Source organism: Gopherus flavomarginatus, chromosome 9 (genome assembly GCF_025201925.1).
Source record: "Gopherus flavomarginatus isolate rGopFla2 chromosome 9, rGopFla2.mat.asm, whole genome shotgun sequence".
NCBI lineage: Eukaryota > Metazoa > Chordata > Testudines > Testudinidae > Gopherus > Gopherus flavomarginatus.
In genome coordinates, this window is record NC_066625.1 from 62,290,613 (window position 1) to 62,309,043 (window position 18,431).

At 39.4% G+C, this 18,431-nt stretch overlaps 1 protein-coding gene across 10 annotated transcripts in view; it reads right to left on the reverse strand.

Moving 5' to 3' along the window:
- Positions 1-18,431, reverse strand: part of FAN1 (FANCD2 and FANCI associated nuclease 1) — a 42,699-nt gene that overhangs the window by 18,342 nt on the left and 5,926 nt on the right. For all 10 annotated transcript variants that reach the window (XM_050967921.1, XM_050967919.1, XM_050967924.1 and 7 more), the window contains 4 exons: positions 11,356-11,496; positions 10,665-10,860; positions 756-989; positions 5-136 (listed from right to left, as the gene is read on the reverse strand). In XM_050967921.1, coding sequence (XP_050823878.1) covers positions 5-136; positions 756-989; positions 10,665-10,860; positions 11,356-11,496 — 703 coding nt within the window. The remainder of the gene's footprint in view (positions 1-4; positions 137-755; positions 990-10,664; positions 10,861-11,355; positions 11,497-18,431) is intronic.

Below are 18,431 nucleotides of genomic sequence, written 5' to 3' on the forward strand. Positions count from 1 at the left end.
GTACCTCAAAGAAGGATGATTTTTCAGTTCATGCCAGGTTTCTTTTGCACACATATAGAGATATTTAGCTTCTGTCCAGTTCCCATTAGCCATTGCAGTGGCTACATCATTTGACAAATGAGCAGCTGTTGCATATCTAACCAAAAAAAAAATCCAAACGACAAATACAAAAATAAATACCAGGTGCAAAGAGAGTTTACAGTTAAAAATAACTCATTCCCTTTATACAATGTTATCTGATTTGCCTCCCAACCGCATCTCCCAAGGCATTTACAAAAATAAAAAATCCACAAGGCCAACTTTATTCCTGGAGCAATCTTCTGAAGTGCATGGAGTATACATCAGGTGCATTAAGTTTAAAATGTTTTCTCGAGTATAAAACATTGATATCATCTTCTCATTGCTCTAGGAATTCATTCTAACAGCAGGCACTGCAATTTAATGTGCAGCGTTCACCAGCAGATGACCATGAAGCAATGAGGTAAGCTACTCTGGTTCAGAACGTAAGGCCACTAAGCATTACAAAATTTGGGAGGGTTCTTAGTAGATGCTATATTAACCAACCACAAATATACTGTTGTGTGTTTTCTTCTGGTCTTCTATTTGCCCTATAATTTATGGCAATAGCACAGGTAAAATGACATGGTATATAGGTAATAATAGCGCTTATCTAGAAATAAACACATGGGTGTCATTGCGGCATTTCACATGCTGTCTCCACAAATCAGTTTCCAAATAGCCAAAGTTCCTCCTACCTGATGAGATCTTCTCTGTCCTGGAAGATTGCTGTTTTCCTATTTATCGAGTAACTGGGAAACACCGTACGACCCATGTTTACCATAAGCAAGGTGGAAAGCTGGCCTTGGCCACCACTAGCTGCTTCCTCATCCTCCATTGAATCAGTCAGTGAGAACAGCAGTAAAACTCGAGAAAATACTGCTCGAGGGCCTTTACAGACCCTGACAGACTTCCCAGAAAGGTCCTTAGCCCTAGAAGCCAAGCAAAATGTTTATCCAGATGTAATTTACTTCCAAACCAATTATTATACAGCTTGATTTTCCCTACAGTATGAAGGAGCTTGAGAAACTACATAGTACATGTGGTCTCTAATGAAAAGCCAGATATAGGGACTTAATACATAGCAAATATAACATTTCAATAAGTGAAGTGGAATAACCTGATTATATATATATATGCTCTACAAAAAGTAAGAGTCTCTCTCTGACAACGACTTGCTGTGTAACTTTGGACAAGTCAAGTCAACAAAAATCAGGTCCTAAAGTGGAACACTCAAAACTGAAGGCACTGAAAATCAGAGGCCATTTTTGAAAATACATCCTTTCACTTCTCTGAGGATTTGCAGGACTTAATTCATTAACATTTACCAAATATTTTGAGATTTTCATATGGAAGATTTAGAAGAAGTGCAAAGCATTAATTATTATCATCATCATCGAACCTACATTCATATCATTAAACCCTTATTACAGGTTTTCATTGAAGATTACAAAAATCTGGAAATTCAGCATCAAATTTAAAATGCAGTCCCCCCCAATAATGTGTGATTTTTGCTGAGATACTATAGTGCAGGGGCAGACCAAATCCAGCCCGCTGCTGCTTCATTTCATCCAGCTCGCAGCAAGTCTCTGTGCTGCGGGCTGGAACCCCCGAGCCTCGGCGCCCCCCTGCAGGGCTGAAGTCAGGGTTGCCAGGCCATTAAAAATCCGGTTAGCGCCACGGAGCTCCCAGAGGCAACCAGCATGTCCCTGCGGCCCCTAGGAGCAGGGGAGATCAGGGAACCTCCAGCGCTGTCCCCACCCCCAGCACGAGCTCTTCAGCTCCCATTGGCCGAGAACTGTGAACAATGGGAGCTGCAGGGGCAGCACCTATGGGCAGCGCACAGAGCCCACTGGCCCCTCCACCTAGGGGCCAGACATGCCTGCCTCTTAGGGGAGCAATGTGGAGCCAGGGCAGGCAGGGAGCCTCCCTTAGCCCCGCTGCGCCATGGACCGGGAGCCACCTGAGGTAAGCGCCGCCCAACCAGAGCCCACACCCGGAACCCCTACCCCCAGGTCAGAATCCCCTCCGACACCCAAACTCCCTCCTGGAGCCTGCATCCCGAACCTCCTCCTGTACTCCAAGCCGCAGCCCCATCCCTGTGGGTCAATGGCCGTGATAGAAAAAGGGTTCCCCATCCCTGCTGTAGTAGATAATTCTCCTATCACAGGATCTTGAACAGTATATGATCATGTATATGCCACATATACAAAAGGGTAATCAAGGATGGAAGTCTGGCCATTACTGTGAATTTCACTGATTTTTCTTTTCAATACAATGGTACTTAAAGGAAATGTAGCTGCATACACTCTTGAATACAGTTTACACACGAAAAATCCAAATAAAAAGAATTTAAACAATTGTCTAAATACACATCTATCTGCTAGACCATCATAGATGTTCCTGAGTGTGAGTATTTAAACAATTATGGAAATGGTAGTTACTCCATAATCCTAAAAGTGTTATTATTTTAAATCCGCACTCTGCTCCTGTGTAAAAAAGATCTCATACTGAATCAAAGGGGAAGTATAAATGTATGGTGACACCCAAAAGATGGTGAACTATGCCTAGGCAGGGCAAAGCCAGAGGAAACTCTGGTGGAGGTCCGTAGCAGTCCTGACGTGCAGGTTTGATTAGTCTTTCACCCTTATACCCAGGTCAGTCCAATCTTGAGTGAGTAAACTTGTACAGAAATGTACATGCAAGAAAAAGTGCTTTAAGACAGATCAGTGGAACTTAAAGGTAGCAGTTACATGTACAACTAAAGTAATGTTAGGAGTCTTTTGTAGTAAGCAACATTCTAGTATAGGTCTGTGCCACAGGCAAAATCCTGACGTGAATTCAATAGGACTACTCACATGCAGGATCAAACTTATGTCATAAACCGCCACTTATTTCAATAGTTTAATACTTAGCACCCAAAAAATATTTAGACAAGAAAAGCATACAAAGGACTAAGACACATTATATCACTTAATATGTTAAAAGGGGCATGGGGGAGAGGGGGAGAGAGAGAGAGAAGGGAAGAGAAGGAGGGAATTACAAGGGCTATTTTAGAAGGAAACGCAAAGGGGGAAAACCATCCCCCAACAATATAGAAGCTTTAGCCTACTCTCTTAATAATATGAAAATCAAGAAAAAGGAAGGTTCAGACACATGTAAATAATACTGGAAACTATAATGGAAACAGCAAGATGACAACAAAAAAATCTAGGGCATTTCCTGTCTTTATTTAAACGTGTCTGTCTCTCAGGATTCAAGGCTTCCGGAAAAAGATTCTACAGATTTTCCCAGTAATGACAGCAAGTCTAGAAGGCACAAATAAACTTGCTGAAAATAAATTTATACACCGATTCTTTTAAAATAGATGCTAACAGATCCTACCCAGCTCACAAGTGTTACTGGAACACAATTTCTTTAGCTATCAGCCACAATTACACAGTAACAATGCTGTTTCCACAATCCCTTACTCCTGAAGGTTTCCAAAAATGTAAGACAGTACAACTCTCAAAGATGCTTTCAAGTTCTTACTTTAGTCATTTTATTGTTATATTTTTACACTCCCGTGCCCTGTTCGTGATTACCTCTTTCAAGCTTCAAAATACCATTTCTGAACACAGGCTCAGTCCTGCCAATCACATAAGCAGTTCTATTGAGTTCAGTGGCACTGCTCACATGCATAAATGTTTGCACTATCAAGGTCTATCTTTGCCCTTTATTGTTTGGCCAGTGTAGATTCCTCCCATCCCACCCCATGTTTCTTGAGACCAAGCTAACACTGGATCTTGTGATACAGTGGTAATATCCACTACACAGAAGTAACCCCTTCCCATGGTGACTTCCTCGTCACTAAAGTAATTCTTCCTTAGGCAGGGTTGCCTTATCGGATTTTTTTTCTTCGCCAGGAGGCCTTTCGGAGGTTGGCCCATTAAATTTGGCAAAGTCAAGTTACTACAGCCCTAACATGGCCATTTTGCAACTTGGCATCGATAGCTTCATCTTTTCGACTTCCAACTACATTGCTGAGGATTCACATTCTCACAGCTCTGCTTCACTGATTTTCTTAGGTACCAGCACCATGTCTTGTCAGATGAGAAATCAGGACTCCGAAGTAAAGCAATTTTCCTCAGCTCCCATATTAAGTCAATGGCAGAGCTGAGAACAGATTCAAGGTCTCCCAATCACTAGTCCCTTGCTCTTAATCTCTAGGCATTGTTAGAGTCAGTTAATACATTTGTTAATAACTGTTGGTTAATTTGTGCTTCTCAATTCATTCTGTTCAGTTTCTGATATCATCACTATACTAACCAAACCACCTGCAGTAACGCATTAAGCAACATGACTAGCATTTATTACATGATATTCTGTCCTTCCTTCTCTCTTCCTCCGCTTTTGGGGGAAGACTGCATGTTCTAAATATACTTTATTAAAGCTTTGCTGTGTGTTTATAGTAGTGAAGGTAGTCCAAAAAAGTGGAAAGTGATGATATTTGAGCTGGTTCTCTGATCCTGCAGGTGTTCATCCACAGTTTTGGACCAGCCCCCAAGACAACTAGGCCTCCTCCACAGACAAACTTTATGCCCTTGAGGCGGATAATTTCATTGTGCCAGAATAGCGGGGTCGTTGACCCACGTCCTTATACCAGAGCTTGAGGCAATCTTAGTGGTATCCTGAGCCCACATCATTAAGCACCTTGAAGAGAAGAACTCAGATCTTGAACTCAATGCAACATTACTTGGCCAGTCAACCAGTGTTCAGTGTACAGAGCAGAGGACAGTTGATGCGCTCTGTTTGTTAGCTCTGGGGAATCACAGTAAAATTACTAGGGTTGGACAAAGTACTGTCTGTCTATTTTGTGTGGTTTTGGGTGGCGTTATTTTAAGTTCTTATTAACAGTGGTGAATTTAAAAAAAATTAAAATGACAGGTAATAAGGATCTAGTGAAATTTTCAGATACTATTTGGCAAATTTTAAGACAAAGCATTGATCTTAAATTACTTGAAAGCTTTAAAAAAATATCATACAACAACTGATATCCACATTAGGTAGGGTAGAAACATTGCAACATATGGCCTAACCAGACACTGCAGTAGAACAGCAAACTGTGTATTGAGAGCAATAAATTATTCCTCAGTTTTATTACATTCCATTATATTGGGATTTAATGTAAGGTGTTAAGACAGTTCTTTAAAGTAAAATAGGACCAGCATATCCAAACCACTGAGAAAACTTTATTTGATAAAACAAGTAATTTTTTTAGCTTCTCTTTGTATTTATTGGATTCCATATTCCTAAATCAAGTAAGTATGCAAATGTCAACCAAGAAAGTTCTTCTCCTCAAAATTATAATGTAGTTCCAGTATCTAATATCAAAGAGTGAAACTGAAATCTCATGGGAGGGAAATATTTTCAAATGGCAGACAGCACTATTTTAAAACTGGGTTACACTTAAACAACTGCATCTCCTGAAGACAAAGCTATTTTATTAACAAAATCAGTCGCAGTAGCCAATGTTTTAACTGACATGAAGTGCCATACCTCAGTTTGTGGCACTTTCATTTATTCTCCAGGCTAAATGAAATGAAATCTTGCCAGAGCCAAAAGCTATCTATTCTTTGCTACCATTAAAATTTATTTAATAGGAGGAGGAACAGCAAATGTCATATTTTAAAGTGCTAACAATGATTGAATCTGCTTCTAAATAGCTAAGGGTATGGCTACATTTGGAATTTCAAAGCGCTGCCCTGGCAGCGCTGCGGGAGCGCTGCCGCGGCAGCGCTTTGAAGTGTGAGTGTAGTCAGAGCGGCAGCGCTGGGAGAGAGCTCTCCCAGCGCTGCTGCCCTGATTACACTGATGCTTTACAGCGCTGTATCTTGCAGCACTCAGGGGGTTGTTTTTTCACACCCCAGTTGCAGCGCTGTAAAGTGTGAGTGTAGCCAAGGCCTAACATGCACACACACACACACACCCCAAAGTACCATAACACACCACAAAACCTTCCTGGTCATGAAACTTTGTATATTAGCTAATTTAAGTCAGCTTTGTGTTTCTTCTCCTCCCCTCTCCAGAGAGGGGTCAAGAAAACATTTTGCTTCAGATAATAATTCTCCTTCCATAACCAGGCAATTCCAGAACTCCTTTTCAGCACTGTGACCCCCAGTGGCAACTGGCAAGGGAGTTACAAGAATATTCTGATCCCGCCATATACGTTCTGGTTCACCAAAGATTATAATGTGAAGTCTTAAATGAAAGTAAGGGTCACACTGGTCATTAATATTGATGTGAAATATTTGTACAGATACTACGCAAGGAGTTATATACATATACACTGAAAACATGTTCTAAAAGTCTGTATCAAGGCAGAGTTGACAAACAGCTTTCTGTCCGACAAGATGTTGATTCACCTATCTCTCAGTTGCCATGTAAATTAAGGATTGTAAACCAACACAATGGAAGCTCTATTTACATAAAAGTCCTAGGAGATGTGAAATTCGCAGGGAAGAAGCGAGACTCAGGAAAAAAAAACAGTGATAGGTGGTGGGGTGGGGGTTACTGCTCCTGAAGACAGACAGTGAATTTGGGGGATAGAAGTGGAAAGCAATGAGACACCTCTTAATCCTGTACTTAGGATAGGAAGCAAATGAACAGCATGTCTACATTCATGAAAATGGGATCTCAGCTAGGCTTGGTTAAACACTGCAAAAGATAAGTAAGATAACTTCTTTAGACAAAAGGTTATCCTGTTTAGTGTCTAGAAATTGTGTTATGATTTTCTTTTATATGTAACCCTTTTGTTTCCATTATCTGTACTCACTTCTTTAAAATCTCAAATCTTTGATAAGCTTATTATTTTCCCTATAACTATATTCCAGCGCTCTGGTATTATACAAGGATCTGATCCTGAGCTGAATCATTCAGCCTGGTGTGGATATTGTTTCTCTGGGGACATCAGACTTTGCATTTCTGTGAATGTTCTGTGGTTAAGGGCAGGACACGACAGGAGAATACTTCAAAGAGGTTTGGGGACTAGGGTGCACCTATTGTTAACCTGCTAGGCAAAGTAAGGCCTGGCATAGCCCAGAGGAGATTAACAGGCTGATGGCATCAGGGAGCTGAAACCTACTTAAGCAGCTCTCTCACTCAAGGCAGGGTGTACCAAGGTGACTCACAGTCCTGGCCACAGGGCCGTCCTCAGCCATAGGCAGAATAGGCAGCCACCTAGGGCCCCACTAGGTCTGGGGGCACTGCTCTGCTGGGAGCCTGGACAGACGGGAAGCAGTGGAGCATGTAAGAGCAGGGCTGCTGGTCCTAGAGAGAGCCGAATGCAGCACAGTCTGAGGGAGGGGATTGGCTGCTGTGGTCTCTGGGAAGGGGTGGGGAAAGGAATTCATCTGTAGGGTGACCAGATGTCCCGATTTTATAGGGACAGTCCTGATTTTTGAGTTTTTTTCTTATATAGGCTCCTATTCCCCCCACTCCCATCCTGATTTTTCACACTTGCTGTCTGGTCATCCTAGGTGGGGGTAATTGGTACCTATATGAGACAAAGCCCCAAATATCAGGGCTGGCCCTATAAAATCAGGATATCTGGATCTGGTCACCCTAGCTAGGGAGCGCGTCTCTCCCCCGGGCTGGCAGCAATCCATCTTATCCGGGGGGGGGGGGGAGCTGCACAGGGCAGGATGAGCTGCTGTGGCTTCCTGGGTGCCCCGTCTCTGAGATCAGATTCTGTGCTAACTTCACCATGGTCTGTTGGGCTGGCGGTGGTGCCCATTGGCATGTGATCAGACCTGAGGGTTTGCTGCTGCTGTTGCCACTCTGCACCCAAAGAGGTGGATTTTGAGATCCTGCAGTTTTCCAGCTATCTCCTCCTCTACTGCAGCTGTTGGACCAGCAGGCTGGGGGGTGAGCCAAGCATGAAAGCAGTACTGTGTTGCCATTTAGGTTGTCATTTAACAAATTTGTTCACCAAAAATGCTTGCTAACAATCCTGAATTCAATTTCAATATTTTTTTTAAATCAACATCTTAGCCAAAAACAGAAAATTAAGTTGTTGACAATTATGTGTGACAACTTATTTGTGTTTGGTTTGGGGAAGGGAGTGGGCTAGTTTTCATCAGAGAAACAAAAAATGTTGACTGACTTTCCTATAGCCCTGCTACTGCTAAATAGAGCCCTCCAACAACTGTAATATGCTCATCTCCGTACTAATGTATAGAGCAGGGATCAGCAACCTATGGCATATGTGCCAAAGGTGGCACGTGAGCTGATTTTTGGTGGCATGCAGCGGTGGGCTGAGCGGCTCAGCCCGCCACTGCTCTGGCGTTCCAGCTGCTGCCCCCTCGCCACCCGGGGTCCCGGCCACCGGCCCCACTCAGCAGCCACTGCTGTCCTGTGGACCCCCAAGGAACCCCAGGCTGGCAACGGGCTGAGCAGGCCGGCAGCTGATACCCTGGCTGAGCCACTCAACCCGCTGTCGGCCTGGGGTTCCATTCACTCAGCTGGTAGGTGGGCTGAGCAGGACTAAATTCAATGAAATAGGAAAACAAGAGCAACTAATGACAAAGTGCAAGAACCTAGAGCAGTGGTCCCCAACCTTTTTCTTCTGGCGGGCGCCAGATGAAGGACCGTGGGGGTGGATGAGCATCTGCCGAAATGCCACCAAAATTCAGTGGCATTTCAGCGGCGACGCCTCTGGATGACACTGCTCATTGGCAGCAAGCGGCGTCATCCAGTGGCATTGCTGCCGAAATGCCGCCGAATATTGGTGGCATTTCGGCAGATGCTCATCCGCAGGCCAGTACGTGGGTGCACTGAGAGGCCCCAGCAGGCACCATGGCACCCTCAGGCACCACGTTGGGGACCCCTGACCTAGAGAACCTCCTGAAGCACGGCGATCATTTTGATTTAAATGGACTTGAACTGTATGAAGAATTGAGTACACTGTCATCAATAGTACCACATGTAAAATCGATGATGGACATTGTACAGTTTACTCATACCAGCAAACTTGTTGACATATATCCTAATGTGTACAATGCCACTCGTATTCTACTGACAATTCCTGTAACAACAGCATCAGGAGAACGGAGTTTCTCAAAACTAAAGCTCATTAAAAACTATCTCCGCTCTACAAGGAGTCAGGAACACTTGACTGGTCTTGCTATTCTTGCAATCAAACAAGACATCACTTTGACTTTGTCATATGATGACATTATTACTGATATTGCAGCCAAACAAGCCAGAAAGATTACTTTTAATTAAAAACAAATCCTTGTTTCAATACCTCTTCATATCAATTTCCAATAAAATGCTGACAAATTAAAAAAATTATATTATTTGCATCATTCTGTCAAATCAGAATTTTTTCTATAGTGCTACCTCTTTAGTGCTAGTCCATCAGCATTACAGTGTGCTTAATTAAGTTAAACTGGTTTTAATAACATGCATGTGGCAAGTTTTCCAATACTGTAAGCTTATGTTTGTGTTGCCAAGAGCAAGACAGGCACAAGGGCACCAGCTTAATAATCCCGCCTAGGGCACCATAAATCCTAAGGACAGCCCTGCCTGGCCACCCCAAGAACCATCACAAATACCAAGGGCTGTTTAGGTAAGTGAAAGGAACTTTACTGGTGGGATGGACCTTGCACTATTTTTTGCTGCTTGCTCCAATACATATTTGGGGCAATGCTAGTGGATGGCTAACAACATACTCTTATAACCAACCAAACTGTATTTGCCTTACGCAAGGAATCCATAGATGCAGTTCCAGCAGTAAGAGAAGAAGGATTAGGCCCAGTAAACATATTCAGATTTGTGCTGCTGAGCCATAGTTTGCAGAAGCCTTCTTTTATTACTTTCATGTAGTCCCACAAACACAGCAAGAATTATTTACAAAGGGAAAACAAATTAAGCTAAAATAAAGTCACAAGCGACCTGGGGAAACTTGGAAATACTCCATACTACTATAGACTGGTTTTGTCCTTTGAAATGCAAAACTCAAGAGATTGAGGTTTGGCCAAAACTAAGGCTTTGGCTATACTGGCGCTTTACAGCGCTGCTTTCTTGCTCAGGAGTGTGAAAAAACACCCCCCCTGAGCGCAGCAAGTTACAGCGCTGTAAAGTGCCAGTGTGAGCATGGCTCCCAGCACTGTAAGCTAATCCCCACGGGGAGGTGGAGTACCTGCAGCGCTGGAAGAGCTCTCCCCCAACGCTAGTGCCGCGACCACACTTGCACTTCAAAGCGCTGCCGCGGGAGAGCTCCCGCAGCAGCGCTCTACAGCTGCAAGTGTAGCCATACTCTTTAGCACAGCCATCTAAGCTCAAGTCTAAAAAGAAGAAAAAGGTTAAAGCACTAAAGACTTTTATCTGGTTGCCCTTCTAATTTTGTATTTGACCCATGTTCTAGCACTGTTAATAAAATTATGACTAAAACCTTAATGCTTTTCAGTTGTTAGCTACTACATTTCTTTATGCTTTAACTCACAATGCATATAATATGTTTTTCATTTCCAAAACGCATCTAAAACTCATGGTCTTCTCAAGAATAATTTATATTCATCTGCAGAATTAACTACTGGATTTTACATAAAAAGCCCAAATGGTACCTTTTCAAAATCACTGCCCCAATACCAGCTTGATTACTGCTGAAGATCAAACGTTGTTTTGCCAGTCTGAGAAAGTCCTCCACCAGCTGCTGTTTCTGACCATTTGGGTTTTTCAGGTGAAAGGTCTTTGCTAAAGTTTTTAGCTCAGGAGCAGAAAGCAAGTCCAGCCCCTCAGAAAGGTCTTGTAATTCAGATTCTGCAGGTACAAAGAAAAATACTTATGTAGTTACAATATTACATATTGTCCTATCTACATATGAAATAGCTGTGGACTAGTAACATAAACTAACTTTCCAAATATAGTTTGAAATTTACTTAATTTATTATGAAGATTAATAATTAACAGAAATTTAGGAAAATTCCATGGCAATTTCGAAACAAAACACGAGTGTACAGAAATCTGGTTCAGTTAAATCTGAATCAAACTGACAGTCCAAGCAAATTAATTAATTTTTATCTTCTCGTCCTAATGACTGAAATCTAGCCTGCTCCATCCAAAAAAACCTTGCCCAGCTCTCCCTCTTAACTGATTTGCACTACTAACTTAATGGAGCAAGCTGCCTATCTGCCTGAATTGCTCAACTAATAGTCCCCAACTTGACTCTCTTACCTAGCCACCCCAAGACACAGACTGGCGGCAGCAGCAAGAAAAGGGAATTTAACTCTAACAACATGAAGTCGTTTCCCATACCTGTTTGCAGAAAGCCTGCTTCAACCAATTCTCCAATTACTGGCAACAAATCTGCACTGATCTCTGCATATTCTATTTTGTTAATTTTTATCCAATTCAGCTTGCGTTGAAAAAGTCTTACGTATAACTTCTGACCACCAGCTGTAATTTAAATGGGGAAAGAGAAAAAAAAATCATTAAAGCATTAAAAAAAATTACATTATATACATATATCTACAAAAATATCACTCTGATGTATCTTGTCTATTAAAAGAAGACAGGCAGCTTTAAGATATTTATACAAGTTGATTCAGTAAAGTATCATATTTTATCCTTTAAATAACATGCCAAGCACAGGGCTTTGTATATGGGCTTGCAAAACCGATGAAATGGCTGTTAAAAATATATTGTGCACATGCAGTGCTAACCTCACTATTTTCGCAAAAAAAAAAAAACTAAACAGCAACTTCACTATTCCAAACTTAAATAGCTCAGGTGTTTACATTCTCTCTCTTCAAACGAGCAAAACTGATTAAGCAATGTTAGACTGAATGACAGTCTCTTGTTCTGAAGAAAAGGAGTACACAGAGGATTTTCAATGTACCTTTGTGCTTTGGCAATATAATGTGTATTTTTGATTTTTTGCTGATCAGTAGTTGCATTATTGGATATGCCTCTGAATGGGGTCTTCAGATCCTTACTATTGCCAAACACAGATACTGATTAAAACATACATATTTAATAGGTCTCAATTTAAATTGCAATTTTGCTCTGAAAAGAGGCCATTTTAAGGTCATATGTTAGCAACTCAATTACTCTAGGTCCAAGCTAATCTGATCAGATCAGTAAAAAGATATTTTCAACTGCTAACTCTGTTAAATTCTACCTGGAATCAGAAAGTCAAACTTGTTTCTTTCCTTCTCATGTATCAACACCAGCATTTTAGAGGCTAAATTATGTCAATTACATCTGTGCAGCTCTTCTGCCAGCGAATTATGCCCTCAACTGGACTCATGAAATCCCAATGGTTTAAACGGGATTATACGGATCAAACTATCTTTGATCGTGTGGCACAAGGGTAAACAGAATTTAATTGATGCTAGAGATTAACCAAACCTTGGACATACTCAGACCCTGGGGCAACAAGAAGAGAACATTGTTTTAGAGACAAGTTTTTCCCTCAGAGTCAACTCAGGGCACCACCACCAACTTAAACGGAGATGACACCAAATATACCCAGGTCTCTTGAGTAAGAATGAGCCATTTTTACAGACACTTCAGAATAGAACCATACTTCTGGCTATACTGTGCTTCGTTCTGACTGTCCAAGCCTGATCTAGTTTTCTAATCACTTTTTTAACCAAGATGACGATAGTGTAAACCATTAGCACTATAGCCTTAGCCAAAACCCACTGAAGTCAAAGGAAATATTTCTATTGACTTCAATAGGTTTTTTGGATCAAACTTTACAGAAAGAATATCCTGTTTTTGGCTTAATGTGCAAGTTCCACACACACTTGAAAAATTTTGTAATGTATCTTCAAGTAGGTTTTACAATTTATTCCAACTGAGAAACAATTCAAATTTTCAGATGACCGATCAAAGCAAATAGGGTTTGCTTTTCTCTCAGCATGAAAAATATCAGAGCCAGATCTGTCACCAATAAAAATAAGATGTATTTCAATCCGTTTACTCTTGCACAGAACAAAAGGTCTTTGAAGAAGTGTCATAAATCCATCTGACATCTTTAACTATAACATTTTGCATTTGGATCTTTGCTTTAGCTGCAAAATAGGACAAATCACATACTTATCCAAATAGCTCCTTATTGTCTACAGATATTGAAGAATGCAAGTTAAACCACATAATGCTGGCATTAACCTGCCCTTTAAAGATATAGTGACTCTGAAATCTAATCATTTAAAAAAACGGAAGTAGCTTCAGTTATAGCACCTGCTTGCACTGTGACATTTTCTCTCGTTTTATGATAAAATTTTCCTATTTAACAAAAGTTCTCTCCTCTGTTGCTGTATGAAAGACTCAAAAAACCAAAAGGAAACATGATTAATGACTATCCATTTATATACCATAGGTGTACAAGGTGTTTTGCAAACATAAGACCAGGTCCCTGCTCCAACGATCTTACAGTTTTAGAACCTGATGCTAACAAACAGTTACTAAAAGGGTAAGTAACTCTACATACAAGCAGTCCCACATTAGAACTACTTGCACATGTAAAGTTACTCATATGTATTGGCAGAATCTAACAGTGCAGCAGTGATTATATAGGAACATCAGAACAGGAAATGAATTTATTTCTCATTAAGATGAAAGATATGCAAAAATTAAACAAAAACACTGCCCATAATTTAATTTGGATATTTAAAAAAAGCATTAATAGAAGGTTGTCTGGTTGGAGGATTTAAAATGTGTTTACTTTCAGCATCCTTCTGCATGCACGTAGTGCTCTGACTCCAGATGAGCTTCTAGCTTGTTTACCACTGTCTCTTCCTGCTCAACTGTAACTGATCAATAATAAAAGCAGACATATTAATTTAAACATTATTAGTTCTGATATAATTAGAAAATGGCAGCTGTCTTATACATACTTATTAAACTTTTATTTTGGCTGTAAAGTTACTTCTCTCCTCCAGATATTTTTTTGTCTGATGTCTCTTTCAATAAATTAGATGGATCATTCCAGCAGGAGAAATATATTCAAACGCCCAAGTTGTCACTTCCCTAGTGATATTACAGTTTATTTGAAGCGTCTTTGATTCTTCTCAAATCAGAGACAGAGAGAGTGAGAATGCTGACTTGCACAACAGCATCCTAACCATTCTTAAATGACAAAACTAAGCCTGAAATTCAGTAACTACAGTGGAAAGACGGTTTTATCTCAAAGGGATTTGAAAGGCAGATATAAGAATAAAAGGTCCTGTGTTAATACTTCAACTCAAGCCTCATATTCTGCAGCACATAACCTTGGGGGTAGGTTTTTTGTTGTTGCTATTGTTAATAAGATGGTTTCACTAACATGAAAAGCAGTTTCAGATGTTCAGCTGAAACTAACAATCTTGCTTTAAGTGAAAATATGATTGGGAAAAGATGCAAAAAGCCTGAGAAAAGTGATTACATGGTGATTATTTCCACTGCATTTTTAATGAAGCGTAAATGGCAATCATAACTGCTTTGTTAGTTTTCTGACTATGCATCAGTACCCAGTGAGGTCTATAGGAACACGTGTTACTCCAGGACTGGCACATGTCATTTGGCTGCAGACTAGAATGAGGAGCTCAAATAGTGCATTAAGGAGTGTTACCAAAATGGTATTTTATTTTTTCCAATAGAGATATAGATTTAAAAAAAAAATGTTATGTAAAATAGAGAAAAAACATTCCTTGCTGAGATTAGCCAAAGTAGGACATGTTTTAAGCCTACGGAGTTTGGCAATGCACCTTTACATTAACTGCTGCTATATTATTTCAGAACTCAAGAACAACTCACAGGTTTTCAGCTGCTCAACATTTAGCAAAGCTAACAATGCTACAGAAAACTGCTTAATTATGAGATTTAGACCAGGAAGTACCTAACCAATATATGAGCTTTTCTTTGGAATATTGGAGTTTTTGCATCCTTTGCTGAAACAAAGGGATAGTTAACCTATTTCCAACATAAAACATTTTCTTGCAGGAGAGGGGGGAAAATGAAAAGTTGCTTTAAAAGGAATTTTACCTTTAAAAATACATTAATTCTCCAGCATAATAATCACTGCAGCTAAAAAAAGCTCACTGCAGAACAGATAGCAACCATACCCTGTAAAAATAAATTATTACTTGAGTGGAGCAATAGTGTCCTAACTCGTTCTATCGAGTTGTGCTAATAAACTTCCATATATCAAAAACCACCAACTGCAGAAATCAGATATGCATTTTAGCAGAAACTAATTAATTAGTGAAGTATACATACTATGCAAGTAGCTTAACTAATGCATTACATGTGTATATAGCACCAAGAAAACTGCCTTTTCCAATGTACAGTTTTATGAAATAGCATGATTTTGCACCAGAGTGGACTGATTTAAATAAAAGCCATGCAAATTAACAATTTTAATCATCATTTAAATCAGCAAGCAGGAAACTTTCATCTAAATAATCAATTTCAATCCTGTTTTCCATTTGTACTTTTAAGTTATTTTCCTAAAAACCATGGTGATTTGCAACAAAATATAGTCTTTACACTAAATTTGGTACTACTTTTTGCTAATCAAGACGATATGTAGACCTATACACATGTATTTAAGCAATTATATAATATTAACATACATTTATTCAGATTCCTAATTTTTACTACATTGAAAATGACGAATAAGCCATTTCTTATCTACTAGATTATTAATTTTTTTAAATTGTGATTTCTGTCAAAATGCAATTAAAAAGGCACAAAACCAGCTTTTAAAAAAATATTTAAATAAAAGTACCTTAAATGTGATAGATATACCAATTTGTTTTTATAAAAACATGTTTTGAATTTAAAACTAACAATTAATACACAAAAATAATATTATCACTAGTTAATTAACTGAATGTATTGTTTCTGGTTACCATGTCCTTCAAGGTTTAGAATTAGTAGGTCTTATCCTCTCTAACCTAGTTTTCATTCCTGGATTGGAAGAGAAAAGCAAGCTTTCCTGGATTTTTAACGGACAAACAGGTTCTCAACTTTGAATTAACACTGAACAGAACTAGTTGGATAAACTGAAATGAAGAAAATATTCTCTCTGCACCTACAAAAAGAGACTACTGCTGGTTTAGCACTTCAACAAACTCTGTTTCTGGATGCATGATCAGTGACTTCCAGCAGTTCAGTGGTTTAACTTTCTTTAAAACTTCACCAGTAAAGGGTACTACTTATTTTTTTATTTAAATTTAAATTATTTTAATAGACTATAGTAAGGCCGTAACATAGGTTATCATAATTTCAAACTTATTTTTAAATTAAGTTTATTTTTTAAAAAAAATGTATTTAGTCTAAACTAAAAAAATCAAATTAAAAGAAGTGTTGGTTTTTATCCCCCTGTATTTGTTTGAATGACAATACAGGTTTTGGCAGCAAGATCTAATAATAGGGAACAGGCAATGAGTTTATCTGAACTTCTGACAAATATTGGACAAAATATATTAAACTGAAGATTCTATAATTTTATAGTAGCTTCTGTACAATCTATTATCTTTTGCTTTAATTCTATCCAGTCACTTCCTCACAACACTTCTCAGTGAGTCATCATACTCCATCTCCTAGAGAAAAGGAGATCATATTTTACTACGATGCTGGGGCACAACAGATAATTTATCAGCATTGCTTTGTGGTATTCTATGTTCCCCGAGCTACTGGGGAAAAACTGTTTGGATTACACATTGCAAAAGACAAGAAGGCTACTTCTGTATAAAAGGGCAAGTGCAACTGCTATGACCTATTCTAGGGGTTGATTCCAGAGTTTCTACAGTAACTAATTTGATTTTCACCCTACTACTGTATTTACACAACTTGTAACATCAGATAGGAACATCAATCCATTTTTTGTGTGTTTCTATTTTACTTATTTACCATATCTTCAAGCTGTCACCACATACACGTTTAAATGAGAAGGAGAGAGTTCTCAAACAGCAAATTATCTAAAGTATCTCCATATCTGTTGTTCACTTCTTACATTCCCATTATGTGTCTTCTCCATTCATTTATGAATTCTGTAAAATTGCATATAAAAATAATGAAAATGTTGCCCTCTTCCTCTAGTGACCAAAAGAACTGTATTGCATTACTGCATTGTCTATAGTGGTATGTATAGAGTCAGATCTTTAAGTAAGAAACAAGCCTTACGAACTAGGTAGGTATATGAACTGCAGCCACAGGACTACTCATCCTAACAAGCATGAACCAATGTTTTCATATTCTGTCATCCAACTCCAGTTTGGTATTAAGCACCTGGTGATGTCAAACGAGTGAAACAAAAAATGTGTAGTATTAACCTTCAGTCCAAGATATGAACATTAATAAATTGTTCAATGAAAACTTCCTACTTTCTGTGATGATGTCAGAGGGTGCCTATCCAAAAATTCTGGATCTGCATAGATTTATTTTTATTACTATTGTGTCATCCATCAGAGTTTAAGATCATTTGGGACTTTCAGAACAATATTAAAACGGACAAAGTAGTAACAGCTTTGGAGTCATGGTCCATTAACAGCATTTATTCAGCCAGTTTTCTTCTATTTTAATTTAAAAGTGAAACAAAAAAAATCACGAGAGAGATTTTTATACTAGCACAAAAAGAAAATTAATGTGAATAATTCACTATAGATAGCAATGCAAAAGAACTGAACATACAAAAGGTTCCATTAGGGGAAATAGTCCCCTTTCCGAATTATAATGAAGCATTTTGCCCATTAGTTATTCCAAAATGAGTTAACACAATTCATTAGTCAGTGCAGCCAGTTCAATGCTTTCAGGCCCAGATTTTCAAAAAAGTCTGTATGTAACTAAGTGCCTGGCACTTGTGTGCTCTCAGCTCAAGCACACACTGGTGTTGCATGAGCACATACCCATTATGCACACAAATCTAATGTGCATGGTGAGGGAGCCAAACATTACACTGGGATCTCGCAAAAATACAACAAAACTTAAGCACTTTGGAAATTTGGTATTAAGTACCCTCAATAGCTAGCTGTCAACATAACTAGGTGCCAGCTTCACTTTTAGCAGTGTCCTCAGGAGAGAACTGCAACAGTAAAAAACAGATGGGGAGCAATGGGAACTCCCATAACTTCCAGTCTGAAGTTTCTGGAGGGAAAGGGGTGCTACTGATGTCAATAATCGCCACTACTCACATCTTTGTTACTGCTAGTTGTTACTCTCATCTGAACAGACACCAGAATGCTGGTTACCTCTACTTGCAAGAAGGTTAGAGTTGCTAGGATTTCACCCTCCGCAGTTTGTAAGGTAGCAGTTTATGATATATATGGAACTGTTGCAGATTGCCCTCGCTGCAGACTGTCACCATTCTGATAGATTGCTTGAACCTAAACAGAGGTGTAACT